The following is a 12,804-nucleotide window of genomic DNA, read 5'->3' as shown; positions in this document are numbered from 1 at the left end:
GTGTAGAGAAAACAATTTAAGCATTGTGAGACAGTAATATCTTGATACTATGCAATTAGAAACATAATTGGAGAAATAAAATGCTACTAGAGTCCATATTTTGGTCTAAATCTACTTTATAATGTTCAGCATTACAAAAAATCTGCAAATCTATCTGAACACACTTTTTCCAGATTGAAATGCTTAACCAAAAACAAAACCAACCAAAACCTTTGTGGATACACAAAGCAAATAAATACAACACAATTTTTATAGAAAATTTTATTCAACATACAACATTTTTCCAGCAAAAAGGCAATATACAGGAAAGATTTCATACACTGCTACGTGAATTAAAAAGATAGGAAGGAAGAGGAAAAAAAAGTTGTGAATTGCAGATTCTATTTCACTGCACTGAACTAGACACGCTGCTGCAATTAGCTTAAAAAAAACTAAACAGTCTGAAATAAAACTACACGCAATGAATATCAACATCAGTGACTTTACCTGCAGACTCCGCCATGGGAATTTATTCCTTCGAGTGTTAAATTGTACATGTTCATCATTAAATATACAATTTTTTTTGTATTTTTTAAAATTTTTACAAAGTCAACAGCTTACTACTTACGTTATTGAGCATGCCCTCTGTGCTAAAGGCTGTGTTTGTCATGTTATAATTTTCACATCTCACCATGACAAAAGAGAACACATTCAGATTTTTCAACTTTGCCCTTTCCAGCCACCATTGTGTTTCAGAACTGTTTCCCACCGGCAGCACAGTAAACCCCACCTACTCCAGCCAGTTACCATTAGAAAGTACTAATGGCCATAGCATCAAAATAAAACAAGCATAGCCAGACCTACAAACTCGCACCAGGCAGGATACAATGAGTACTGATTTATTATTATTATTGCCAAGGTGTTCTACAAAGAGTATGGGATGAACAAAAACCCAGATCATGTTTAAAAAAAAAACAAATCAAAGACCACATTCAGCTGGGAGAAAAAAATGCATCTCCTTAATATTAAGTGCCAACAACGTGCAAGATGTAGTACAGACACCATTTATTAATGCTGTGAAAGTTGGTGGTGTTTACAAATTCACAAAAATTTTGAATTCATCCAAACTACCTAAATAAAGAAAAACTATCCAAATGACTGTAAACATGAACATGCTAGCTGCTTCCAGTGTCGCAAAGTTTCACAACACCTATAATGAGCAGCCAGCCAGAGATGTGAATCCTATGCCATCTGCTGTGGGTTATTCTAAAGGCATGGAACCATTTAGCAAATGACTAGCTGTTTCCTTACTACTCAGCTCCTTCGCTATGCTGCCACATTCCGGCCACAACATCTTTTTAACTTTAAATCAAGCAAGAATTCACATCCAACTGCATTGCTCTTTCAGAAGGTAAAATCATTTCATCTTTCCATCTGGAAAATAGGCAGTCAATAGATAGAGAAGCCAAACTGAACAGCCTCAACAAAATAAAATTAGCATCAGCAGCAAATCCTGTCGCTGAAGACTTCTGACGAGGTGCATGTGTACCAAAGTTCATTTTTACCGTTGTTGAATGGGTGCACACACTGTCTTTTTAATTATTAACTTTTTTAAAGACACAATCCTGACTAGTCAGGTACTGATGTCAGTTGTGAATTTTGATCGCTTTTTCCAGATATGCATAGCGACTTCTCTTTGGAGCTTTATTGAAGTGATCAAGCCCCAACCATGGCCTTGGCTGGGACATATTACCTATGAACAGAAATAGAAAAAGGTTATAGATATTGTTTGAGTAATTAATACTGTTAAGTATAACACTAATTTTAAAAAGGCATTGTAAGTTAAATTGCACATCAAGAATGAAATGCAGTTTAAGTGACAATATCGACAATATTTCTCGTCAACATATCCAAATCATTTCTAAGTGACGAAAAGCAGTGGACCCAGCATTGATCCTTGTGGTCACAGGCCTCCCAGTCTGAAATGCAACCTTCTATCTTGGAGCCAGTTCTGTATCCAAATCTCTGTATTCCATGAGATCTAACCTTGCTAACCCATCTCATCGGGAACCTTGTCAAACGCCTTACTGAAGTCCATATAGATCATGTCTACCACTCTGCCCTCAAACGGATTCAGAAAAGAATTACAAGGATGTTGTCAGGGTTGGAGGGTTTGAGCTATAGGGAGAGGCTGAATAGGCTGTTTTCCCTAGAGTGTTGGAGGCGGAGGGGTGATCTGAAAGAGGTCTGTAAAATCATGAGGGGCATGGATAGGGTAAATAGACAAGGTCTTTTCCCTGGGGTGGCTGAGTCCAGAACTAGTGGGCATAGGTTTAGGGTGAGAGGGGAAAAGATAAAAAGGGACCTCAGGAGCAACATTTTCACAGAGTGGTGCATGTATGGAATGAACTGTCAGAGGAAGTGGAGGAAGGTGGTACAATTACATTTAAAAGGCATTTGAATGGGTATATGAATAAGAGCTTAGATTAGATTACTTACAGTGTGGAAACAGGCCCTTTGGCCCAACAAGTCCACACCGACCCGCCAAAGCACAACCCACCCAGACCCATTCCCCTACATTTATCCCTTCACCTAACACTACGGGTAATTTAGCATGGCCAATTCACCGAACACATTTTTGGACTGTGGGAGGAAACCAGAGCACTCGGAGGAAACCCACGCACCCACGCAGTTTAGAGGGACACGAGCCAAGTGCTAGCAAACGAGACGACATTAGGTTAGGAAAACTGGTTGGCATGGAAGAGTTGGACCAAAGGGTCTGTTTCCATGCTGTTTATCTCTATAGCTCTTGACCTTTATTGCACCCCCTACTAATTAGGATATCAAAGTTCTTTGAACCACTAAAATCACTGGTGTGGAACCCTGTACATATTTAATAAGACACCCAGAGAGCGTCACATTGGGCCGGTATGCAAATTTCTCAGTCTGTAGTTTCTGCTTCAGTAGCTGAACAAACATTTGCAATACTTTCATGATGCACATTCCAGTTATGCACTTTTGCATGCTTCTTAAAAAAAGAGCTACTTTTGGCTATTTTTCAAATAGGTAATTTATACATTTCTCTTCCAGCTGTCAAAATTTGTTGAGGAACAATAGATATCAACAAAACCAAGCAAAGCAGCCAATCATTCATACCATTTACTAGCAGGTCCTAGGACTACCTCCATATTAGAATGCATCCAACGGATATTCATTGAATTAAATGGAAGTATTTGCAGAACAATGCACACTGCTATATGCAAAAACTTGTAGTGATTTCAAACCAAACAGATGTGCAATGAACTAACAACAAAAGTTTCTCTCATCTATTCAGCGATTTGCAGCAGTTAGGTTAAAGCAAAGTGTTTGAATTGAAATGCTGTAGTGAAGGCAGTACAAATTTAGATGAATAATTATGCCAGTGGTATGCATCAGAACAATCAAATACACTATTTTAAAAAAAAACAGCTGTTATTTCATACTAGCATAAATTGGTAGCCAAAATACAGCCTTTGTAGTTTGTTACTACAATTTCACACTCTGCAAAGGTGGCCTAGTATGAACCCAAAACTTCAGCAGTGCTCCTGTATAAAGCTGGGGCTCTTCAAACTGTAAACAGAAATTATATTTGCAGGTTACTCACCAGTTTGGTTGGGAAACTCCAAACATGGTATGGGTTTCTGGGTCAAGTCTCCTTGCTGATCAATTTAAAAATACTAATTTCATGATATCTGTTCTAAGAAACTTTTCAAAGTTGAATCAATATCTCACACAAAGTCTCATGGTACCTTTCTGCAATAGTCTCCCAAGCTGAATTCAGTTTGTTACCTGTAGCTAATGTCAACTTGTGATCTGGTCAGTACTTAACGTTGAAATAATGTCAGCATTCTTGGGAGTACAGTTCAGCATTTAATTTGGACATTACTTGTTTCAGTGATTGAACTGAATAAACATTCCATCTATTATTCATCTCGACTCAAGTAAATATGCTACTCTATTTCACCAAAGGCATCATATTTAGTTTCAAAGTGAGATTTGAACAGTTTCTATCAGCACTGTCCATTGTAAATTTCTATCGCCACATTTATAATGGAAAGCATGTGCTATAATTATACTGTCCCATCAATGGTGGTTCTGTAGCAAAAATAAAATTTAAACTAGTATTGCTATATGTTGCAGCCAACATTCTCTAACAATGAATCGCCAGAATTTTGACTTAAAACTCCAACTGTTAATCCTGCGGACTGTCAACAGATCAGCATGGCCCACTTCTGCTCTATATCATGCCTCAAAATATCTATTCAAGGACAAGGCTAACTCGAATGTATTGTGGATAACTGCATCAATATCCCAGCCTTACCAGAAAGCTGGGTGGACAAATGATGATACCTTTCCATTTAATGATGCCTCCAATGTGGCTAAGCATTTCAGCACTTGCCCTGGGGTAGCAATACATGACGACTGGATCATACATGGCAGCAATACTTAATCCTGACATTTTTGATGAAGGGCTTATGCCTGAAATGTTGACTCTCCTGCTCTTTGGATGCTGCCTGACCAGTTGTTCTTTCTAGCGTCACACTTCAACTCTCAATACCTAATCCTCTCAATAAAAGAACAGTGGATGCTGGATATCTGAAACAAAGGAACAGTCAGCAGAACTCTGCAGGTCTGGCAACATTTGTGGAGAGAAATCAGAGTTAACATTTCCGGTTCGGTGACTCATCTGAACCAAATTGTTCAGTTCTACCATCACTGAACTTGTTATGTTAAGTCTGTTTCTCCTCACAGGACCTGCTGAGTTCCACCAATAATTTCTTTTTTCTGGTACTTACTCCTCCTGTCTATCTCACTAGGTTCTGCTCCTTTTTCAAAATCGTAATCCTCTACCACACTTCATATCTTATGATCTTCCTTGTTCTATATCAATGTAATTGATCTTTCATTACTTACTTTAATCAGAACACCATCCACATATGCTCTCCATGCCTTAGCCCTGCCAACTTTTTTCATTAAAATACCAGCCCTTGGGCAAAGTGTTTCCTAGTTCATTTACAACTGATTCCAAAATCCATCACTAACAAAATGTCTGAAACTCAACTTCCTTCTTTAAGGTATTCAAGAACAAGCTTTTGATCAAATCTTTGGTCACCGGATCTAATGTCATGAGTAGTAACATTTTAGATTAGATTTCCTACCATATGGAAACAGGCCCTTCAGCCCAACAAGTCCACAGCGACCCTCCGAAGAGCAACCTACCCAGACTCATTGCCCAACATTTACCCCCCCTGACTAATGTACCTAACACAATGGGCAATATAGCATGGCCAATTCACCTACCTTGTACATCATTTAGGCTGTGGGAGGAAACCCGAGACAACGGGGAGAATGGCTGCGTGGAGTTTGCACACAGTCGCCCAAGGTGGGAATTGAACCCGGGTCCCTGGAGCTGTGAGGCAGCAGTCCTAACCACTGAGCCACCCCATTTTGCTTAGTGATACGGTGAAACACCAAGGTACTTAATGTTAAAGGTGGTACAAAAAAATTGCTTTAACATACAATGTGCTTCATTACAAAGTTAATCAGACAAAACAGAACATCAAGCCACTTCAGAGTTATGACAGGGGACCAAACGCTTAATGAAAGTAGGGTTTTACAAGGAACGAGAGAGTTGAGACCCCCTATAAATTCAGAAGCAATATACTGAACTAGCAGCCATGAAATTCTATAATTATTTTCAAACTTACATAAGTGCAGAAAAGAGAATTCATAGCAATTTTCTTTATTGTAAGTAGGGTCAGATCGATCCGATCTTGTGTTGATCAGTTTTGGCATTGACAAGCCATGCTTAATTGCAAAATAGTGACCCCTCCTGGAAAGTGTAGTTTTGAGTTTTACATGGTTCATTTTCATTATCATTATCCCTTTAACAGTCTGACATTAATAGTAATCTTGCATTACTTCGGATCACATGTATACCCAGGGAAGGCATTAGCCAAACTGCAAATCTATATGCAGCATAACATTGCATAAGACAAGGGTTTTGATTAAAAAAGGAAAAGGTAACCTTGGTTTAATAAGCTTATAGTATATGATTTTATTCTTATGATCGCTTAGGATATTTTGGGTAAGTGTAAACGATGTCCAGAAACCAGCCGTCATTTCTTTTTAAAAGAATCACAAAAGGAGAAACGGTTTCCTACAGTAAACAGCTCTATATGGTTTGCACAGCAAACAATTTACATATCAAACATCTTAGAAGAAAACTTGCTTTACAGTAAAACATTCCAATTGCACAGAAGAGGTATTACAGTACATGAGGCCAATCAGCTTAATGTGTCTGCGTCACCTTGTTAAAATGATTACCCAGTGCCAATCTCCTACTTTTTCTACATAACCTTGCCTATTATTTCTATACATATAATCAACCAATGCCCTTCTCAATGGTTCAATTGAACCTGCCTCCACCACACTTCCAGGTAGTGCATTCCAAAGTTTAACTGCCTGCTGAATGCAAGTAGTTTCTCACTTCATCCCTTGTTTCTTTTGCTGATCACTTCAAACCGGTGTCATATGGTGTGTTAATGGCAATGCCTAAAATCCTGAAACATACTGAGCAATTGGGTTTGTAACAGATCTTCATGATGACGAGTCATCTCTAAAAGTAGTTTGCATTTTAGTGCCTCATGAAAATGTCAGATCAAATGATTGGAACCATTACACATTATTAAAACCTGATATCAGCAGTGTCCTGATCCAGGATCACTTGACAGACTCCGAATTAGATTTAATTTGAGTAGACACTCATGCACTCAGGTCACATGTTCACACGTACAAAGGCAATTTCAATGATCTTCGGTCTCACAAGAGCTTACCCGTTAACTGTAGAGAATCTGGAACTGGCCAGTCTTCTGCAAAAAAAGTCACGTATATAAAACTCCCACAAAAACGTAACCCTCACTGCTGTCTAGACTTTTCTTTTTAAATAAAAAAAACTTAGCCCCATAGGTTACTTTTGTAAGCAAAAACTGAAATTTATTCATGAGCACAGTCAAAACAATTCCATCGGAATCAGCATTATGTAAACTAATTTGCAAATTCTTTTCCTACTTACTGGGCTGTGGCTCAAAATCCTTCAGGTTGATTTCGTATTCATCCTCATTTATGTACTGGTGCCGACCCATCATCACAATGGCAAATTTAAACTTGGAAAGAGAAAAAAAGTTTCAACATCAAAGGTTTCGAGGCAAGACAAGTGAACGCCATACCAGAAGAATTCACAAACTAGCATTTACTATTTTTGCTCAATGTTAACTTCCTGGGTTTTTACAACGGACTGATCATGAGCTAACTACAATGGATATTTTAGTGCATACTCAGCTCATTTAAAGCAATCTAATTCAAGCAAAAATGCTCTCAAAAATGGCCAAAATTAGTTGCTTTTACCTTTTCAAATTCCTTCTCTTGAACTTCCAGCATGGCCTGAATTCGTTTCATAATTTCCCTGAAGGGCTCGCTCTGATGATTTAGAGAACATAGTACATGAATGCTGATCAACCACATGAACAAAACTAAACAAAATACAAACACTCTCAAATCTTCCTGAACAACAGAGGCATTACATTAGCTACCCTATCTGAAAAAGGGAAGCAGAGAGAAAACCAGGAATTATACACCAGTCAGCTTGACGTAGTTAGTGGGAAATTGCTACAGTCCATTATAAAAGATTTAATAGCCAAGCACTTGGAAAACAGTGGTAGGATCAGACACAATCAATCAGCATGGATTTACAACAGGGTAATCATGCTTGACAAATCTACTAAAATTCTTTGAAGATGTAATGCACAGAGTTGATGGGCAGCCAGTTAGTGCTGTTTACTTGAAATTCCAGAAGTTTGAGGAAGTCCGACACAAAAGATTAGTGTATAAAATTAAAAGCACACGAGATTGGGGGTTATGCATTGGAATGGATAGAAAATTGGTTTGCAGTGACTACAGAGTGCAACAGCTATTCACAATATATTTACGATTTACATAAGGGAACAATGTGTAACATGTCCAAATTTAAAGAGGAGACAAAGCTGAATAGGAATTTGAACTTTGAACAGGATGCAGCGATATTTCAAATGTGATTGGGACAAGCTGAGTGGGCAAATGCATTTTCACTTGGGGAGTCAGAGGAAGGCATATTTTCTGGCTGCCCTTGTAAGCCAGCCGCTGAAGGTAACCATGCAGGAGCAGCAGCGTCAAAGTAACAACTGGAATGTTAACACGAGGGTAAGAGTATAGGAGTAGTAATACCTTGCTGCAGTTATACAGGGTCTTAGCAAAACCACACCTACACGATTGCGTGCAGTTTTGGTTTCCATGTTTGAGAAAGGATATTCTTGTCACTGGGTTGATTCCATTGATTCCTGGGTTGGCAGGACTGACACGAGGAGCATTTGAAGCAGTGAGGATGAGGACTGCTGTGACATCAGAGTAATGAGTGGTGAGTTTTTCAGGGGAGGGGGGAGAAGAGGAGAGTCTCTCAGAAACCTATGAAATTCTGACAGGACCAGACTGAATAGATGCAGGATGAATGTCCCTAACAGCAGGGGAAGCCAGAACTAGGTGTCAATAGTTTAAGGATATGAGGTGAATTATTTCAGACCGAGGAGGGAAAAAAAGTGATTTCTTCACCCAGGAAGTGGAGCACCTGTGAAATTCACTACAAAAGAAAGCAGTTGGGACCAAAAACAATGGAAGGTTTCAACAAGGAAGTGGATATAACACTTGCAGCTAAAAGGGAACAAAGAATACAGGTGGAAAAGCAGGAACAGGTTATATCAAGTTAGATGACCAATGATAAAAATGGTGGAGCAGGATCGAAGGGCTGAATGGCCTATTCCTCCCATTGTCTACGTTTCTGCACTTCAAATCTTGAATTAGGAGACTCTTAAAAACCAAATATTACGCAGAGAGTGTAGAATTTAACACTTCACCTGGCATATTCGCAGCAAGAATGGAATTCCAAAAGTGCCAAAAACTTCTTTGTGAAAATGTGCCACCGGGATCAGCAATTCATTCTCTTTGTCCAGATCAACTTGATCTAATGGGACCTCCTAAAAATATTCGATACATAAAATTCCAGTTGGAAATGGATTGAAAAAGCATGGACTCACACGGAATAGTTGGTTATTTAATTTATGACATACCTCTATCCTAAATGTACGGCTTGTTGCTGGAGATAAACATTCTAACAGTTCATCTTCCTGATGGACTCCAATTATTTTGTAGCTTACAATTTCCAGTAGTCTAAAAACAAATGTATGCACGTTGAGAGTTTAAATTCTGAAACAGTCAAGTTGTTAACATTTAATCTAAGCTACCTCTACATTCTAAAAAGACCACTCAGATGTAGAAGCCTATGATGCCCCATTTGCCAACCAACTGCAAATAGGTTGCCAGATATCCAAGCTTCCATTTTAATCCCATCCACCAGAAATCTTCACATATGGAATCAACTTCAACTGGGTAGCAATTTAAGTACAAATCTACACTTAATTCAAATACTTGCACTGCTCATTCCCCGATGTAATTACACTTCTCAGGAAATACCTTAAAAATTCTAAGTAGTACCTCGATTTCTCTAAAGATGCCAATGTCATTCCTCACCCAGCCTGTATTTAATTTGTAGGATTAGTGATTGAAAAATCCCTTATGTTATACATAAAGGATAACAGTGCATACCATTGCAAAAAGCTTAACTCAAAATGTAAAGCCTTTGTCGACCTGGACACAATATACGATGGGTTTTTGCTGACAAGATTGTACTGTAGGAAACTTTAATAATCTTAAATTTAAAGAGTATGCAATCCTGAAGTACATCTTGGAATAAGCTTGCACACTACCGCGCATCTGCAAAACCTGTATTAACAGTGGAGTCATTCCAACAAAGCAGGCTCTGTAAAATAACTCAATACAATGTTTTGTTACCTTAGTTTACTGGATCCTTTTTCTGACAATTCTACAGCTTTCTTACATTCTTCCAGCAAGTCACGCACACAGCCATGCTTATCTGGATATAGTGTTATTTCCTGTAATACAATAACTTTTCAAGTTAACCAAAAACATCTTACAATTTCATATCCAATTAGTGAACAAGTGAAGAATGATTTGAACTAGTTCCTCAGCACAACAATCAGATGTTCATCATTTAATTACCAAAGTGAAAAATAAAATAGTTCAATAGGTACTCTTTTGGGGCTTCACTTTGGTTGTCGCCAAAAACTTTACTTGGAATATGGAAAAATGATTAAAAAGATAACAAGCACAAAGTGCTCACATTTCTAGGTTTGAAGTGAGGGTTTCCCGTACATGTGAAGATGACGCCTTGAGCTGTGTGTACACATGCTGCATAGTGTTCTGGTGAACAGGGGATACATTATGTACAGCCTCAGGTAAGGATCATGAGCTGCTGGAGTATACAAGGTGCACTTGTGCATGTTGTTGATGGCCTAGGTAATGTAGATCTGGTCACTTGCATTTATAGTAATTAGTTGATACAGAAGACAAGCAAACAGTCATGGAACCCAATAATCATAACATACACAGTGATCAATGCACTTAGCTGTCTCCTAAGCTATTATTCTACCTAGCTTTTTATGTATGATTTTTGCACTGTGACTTAGTGGCAACATGCTTGGAACAGAGATCAAAGCTAGGAGTTTGTACAAAGCAAATGAAACATCTATATATTGCACTCATGCTTAAAATGACAAAACAGCAAATTCTATCTTGTTAAAACTGGCATATGTTTATGCAGTACTTAAATAGATGAGCAGAGATAGGAAGCATCTCTCTCAAACTCTAATTCAATGATTTTCCTTCTGCTTTTATTACTGGTTGGTAGCAGCTCCTATCTGGAGGACATATGTCTGTTTTACCACAGTGGTCAAGAGAGAGCATTACAATCAGCACTTGTTTTCTGAACAGAGCACCGAACGAGGGGCAAGTATATTAAAAGAGAGTGGGAAGTGGCTTCATTTCGAACCCAGCACAGAGGCGAAGTTTGAGATCCTCAGAGTTTTGGTAGCATTTTTGGTGTGGCAATCTGAGGGAGACTAGAAGACAGTATAAACAAAGGCAAACATATAATGCACCTTGAATGTATGCAGCATTCACAAGATAATCAAAATGAACAACAAGAGATAAATAGTTATGAGATTCAAAGTTTGTGAGAAGATTTGTAGCTCAGGTGCTCGTTGTGGTTCTGTTCACTGAGCTGGGAATTGGTGTTGCGGACGTTTCATCCCCTGTCTAGGTGACATCCTCAGTGCTTGAGAGCCTCCTGTGAAGCGCTTCTGTGATGTTTCCTCTGGTATTTATTGTGATTTGTCTCTGCCGCTTCCGGTTGTCAGTTCCAGCTGTCCGTTGCAGTGGCCGGTATATTGGGTCCAGGTCGATGTGCTTATTGATTGAATCTATGGATGAGTGCCATGCCTCTAGGAATTCCCTGGCTGCTCTGTTTGGCTTGTCCTATAATAGTGGCGTTGTTCCAGCCGAATTCATGTTGCTTGTCATCTGCGTGTGTGGCTACTAAGGATAGCTGGTCGTGTCGTTTCGTGGCTAGTTGGTGTTCATGGATGTGGATCGTTAGCTATCTTCCTGTTTGTCCTATGTAGTGTTTTGTGCAGTTCTTGCATGGGATTTCGTACACTACACTGGTTTTGCTCATGCTGGGTATCGGGTCCTTCGTTCTGGTGAGTTGTTGTCTGAGTGGCTGTTGGTTTGTGTGCTGTTGTATGTCCTAGTGGTCGCAGCAGTCTGGCTGCCAGTTCGGAAATGCTCTTGATGTATGGTAGTGTGGCTAGTCCTTTGGGTTGCTGCATGTCCTCATTCCACTGTCTTTCCCTTAGGCATCTGTTGATGAAATTGCGTGGGTATCCGTTTTTGGCGAATACATTGTATAGGTGTTCTTCTTCCTCTTTTTGCACTTCTGCTGTACTGCAATGTGTTGTGGTCCTTTTGAACAGTGTCTTGATGCAACTTCTTCTGTGTTGGGGTGGTTGCTTTCGTAGTTCAGGACTTGGTCTGTGTGTGTAGCTTTCCTGTATACCTTTGTGGTGAATTCTCCGTTCAGTGTTCTCTATACCGTCACGTCTAGGAATGGGAGTTGGTTGTTCTTTTCTTCCTCTCTAGTCAATCAGACTCCTGAGAGTGTGGCTTTGATGATCCGGTGTGTGTTCTCCATTTGTGTTTTTAATGATTACAAAAGTGCCATCCACATATCTGACCCAGAGTTTGGGTTGAATATGCGGTAAGACTGGATTCATAGCAGAAGCAGTAATGCAAAGATTAGAACAAACAGTCTTATTGCAAATTCAACCCAAACTCTGGGTCAGATATGTGGATGACACCTTTGTAATCATTAAAAACACAGAAATAGAGAACACACACCGCATCATCAATGCCACACTCTAGGGAGTTCCTAGAGGCATTGCACTCATCCACAGATTCAAATCAATAAGCACATCGACCTGGACCCAATGTACCGACCACTGCTGAGGACAGCTGGGACTGACAACTGGAAGCGGCAGAGACAAACCACTATAAATGCCGGAGGAAACATCACAGAAGCGCTTCACAGGAGGCTCCCAAGCACTGAGGATATCACCTAGACAGGGGACGAAACGTCTGCAACACAAATTCCCAGCTCGGCGAACAATAGTTATGATAGAACTCCCATTACAGAAACATGGTTATAGGACAACCAAAACTGAACATTCAAGGATACGTGACATTTACGAAGAATAGACAAGAAAAAGGATGCACACATGCAAG

The 12,804-nt window shown here is 39.4% G+C and overlaps 1 protein-coding gene across 4 annotated transcripts in view; it reads right to left on the bottom strand.

The window, feature by feature from the left end:
- Positions 1-259: 259 nt before the first annotated feature.
- Positions 260-12,804, bottom strand: part of usp7 (ubiquitin specific peptidase 7 (herpes virus-associated)) — a 97,826-nt gene continuing 85,281 nt past the window's right edge. For 2 of the 4 annotated variants that reach the window (XM_060840502.1, XM_060840503.1), the window contains exons 26-32: positions 9,958-10,058; positions 9,177-9,276; positions 8,964-9,083; positions 7,426-7,497; positions 7,094-7,184; positions 6,855-6,890; positions 260-1,732 (exon numbers count right to left, since the gene is read on the bottom strand). In XM_060840502.1, the coding sequence (XP_060696485.1) occupies positions 1,626-1,732; positions 6,855-6,890; positions 7,094-7,184; positions 7,426-7,497; positions 8,964-9,083; positions 9,177-9,276; positions 9,958-10,058 (627 nt within the window). In that variant the 3' untranslated portion in view covers positions 260-1,625. The remainder of the gene's footprint in view (positions 1,733-6,854; positions 6,891-7,093; positions 7,185-7,425; positions 7,498-8,963; positions 9,084-9,176; positions 9,277-9,957; positions 10,059-12,804) is intronic. The other 2 variants (XM_060840504.1, XM_060840505.1) reach the window with 1 other exon arrangement.

The sequence above is a fragment of the Hemiscyllium ocellatum genome, chromosome 20 (assembly GCF_020745735.1).
Source record: "Hemiscyllium ocellatum isolate sHemOce1 chromosome 20, sHemOce1.pat.X.cur, whole genome shotgun sequence".
NCBI lineage: Eukaryota > Metazoa > Chordata > Chondrichthyes > Orectolobiformes > Hemiscylliidae > Hemiscyllium > Hemiscyllium ocellatum.
Note: the sequence above shows the minus strand (reverse complement) of the source record. Positions and strands in the feature narration are given on the sequence as shown.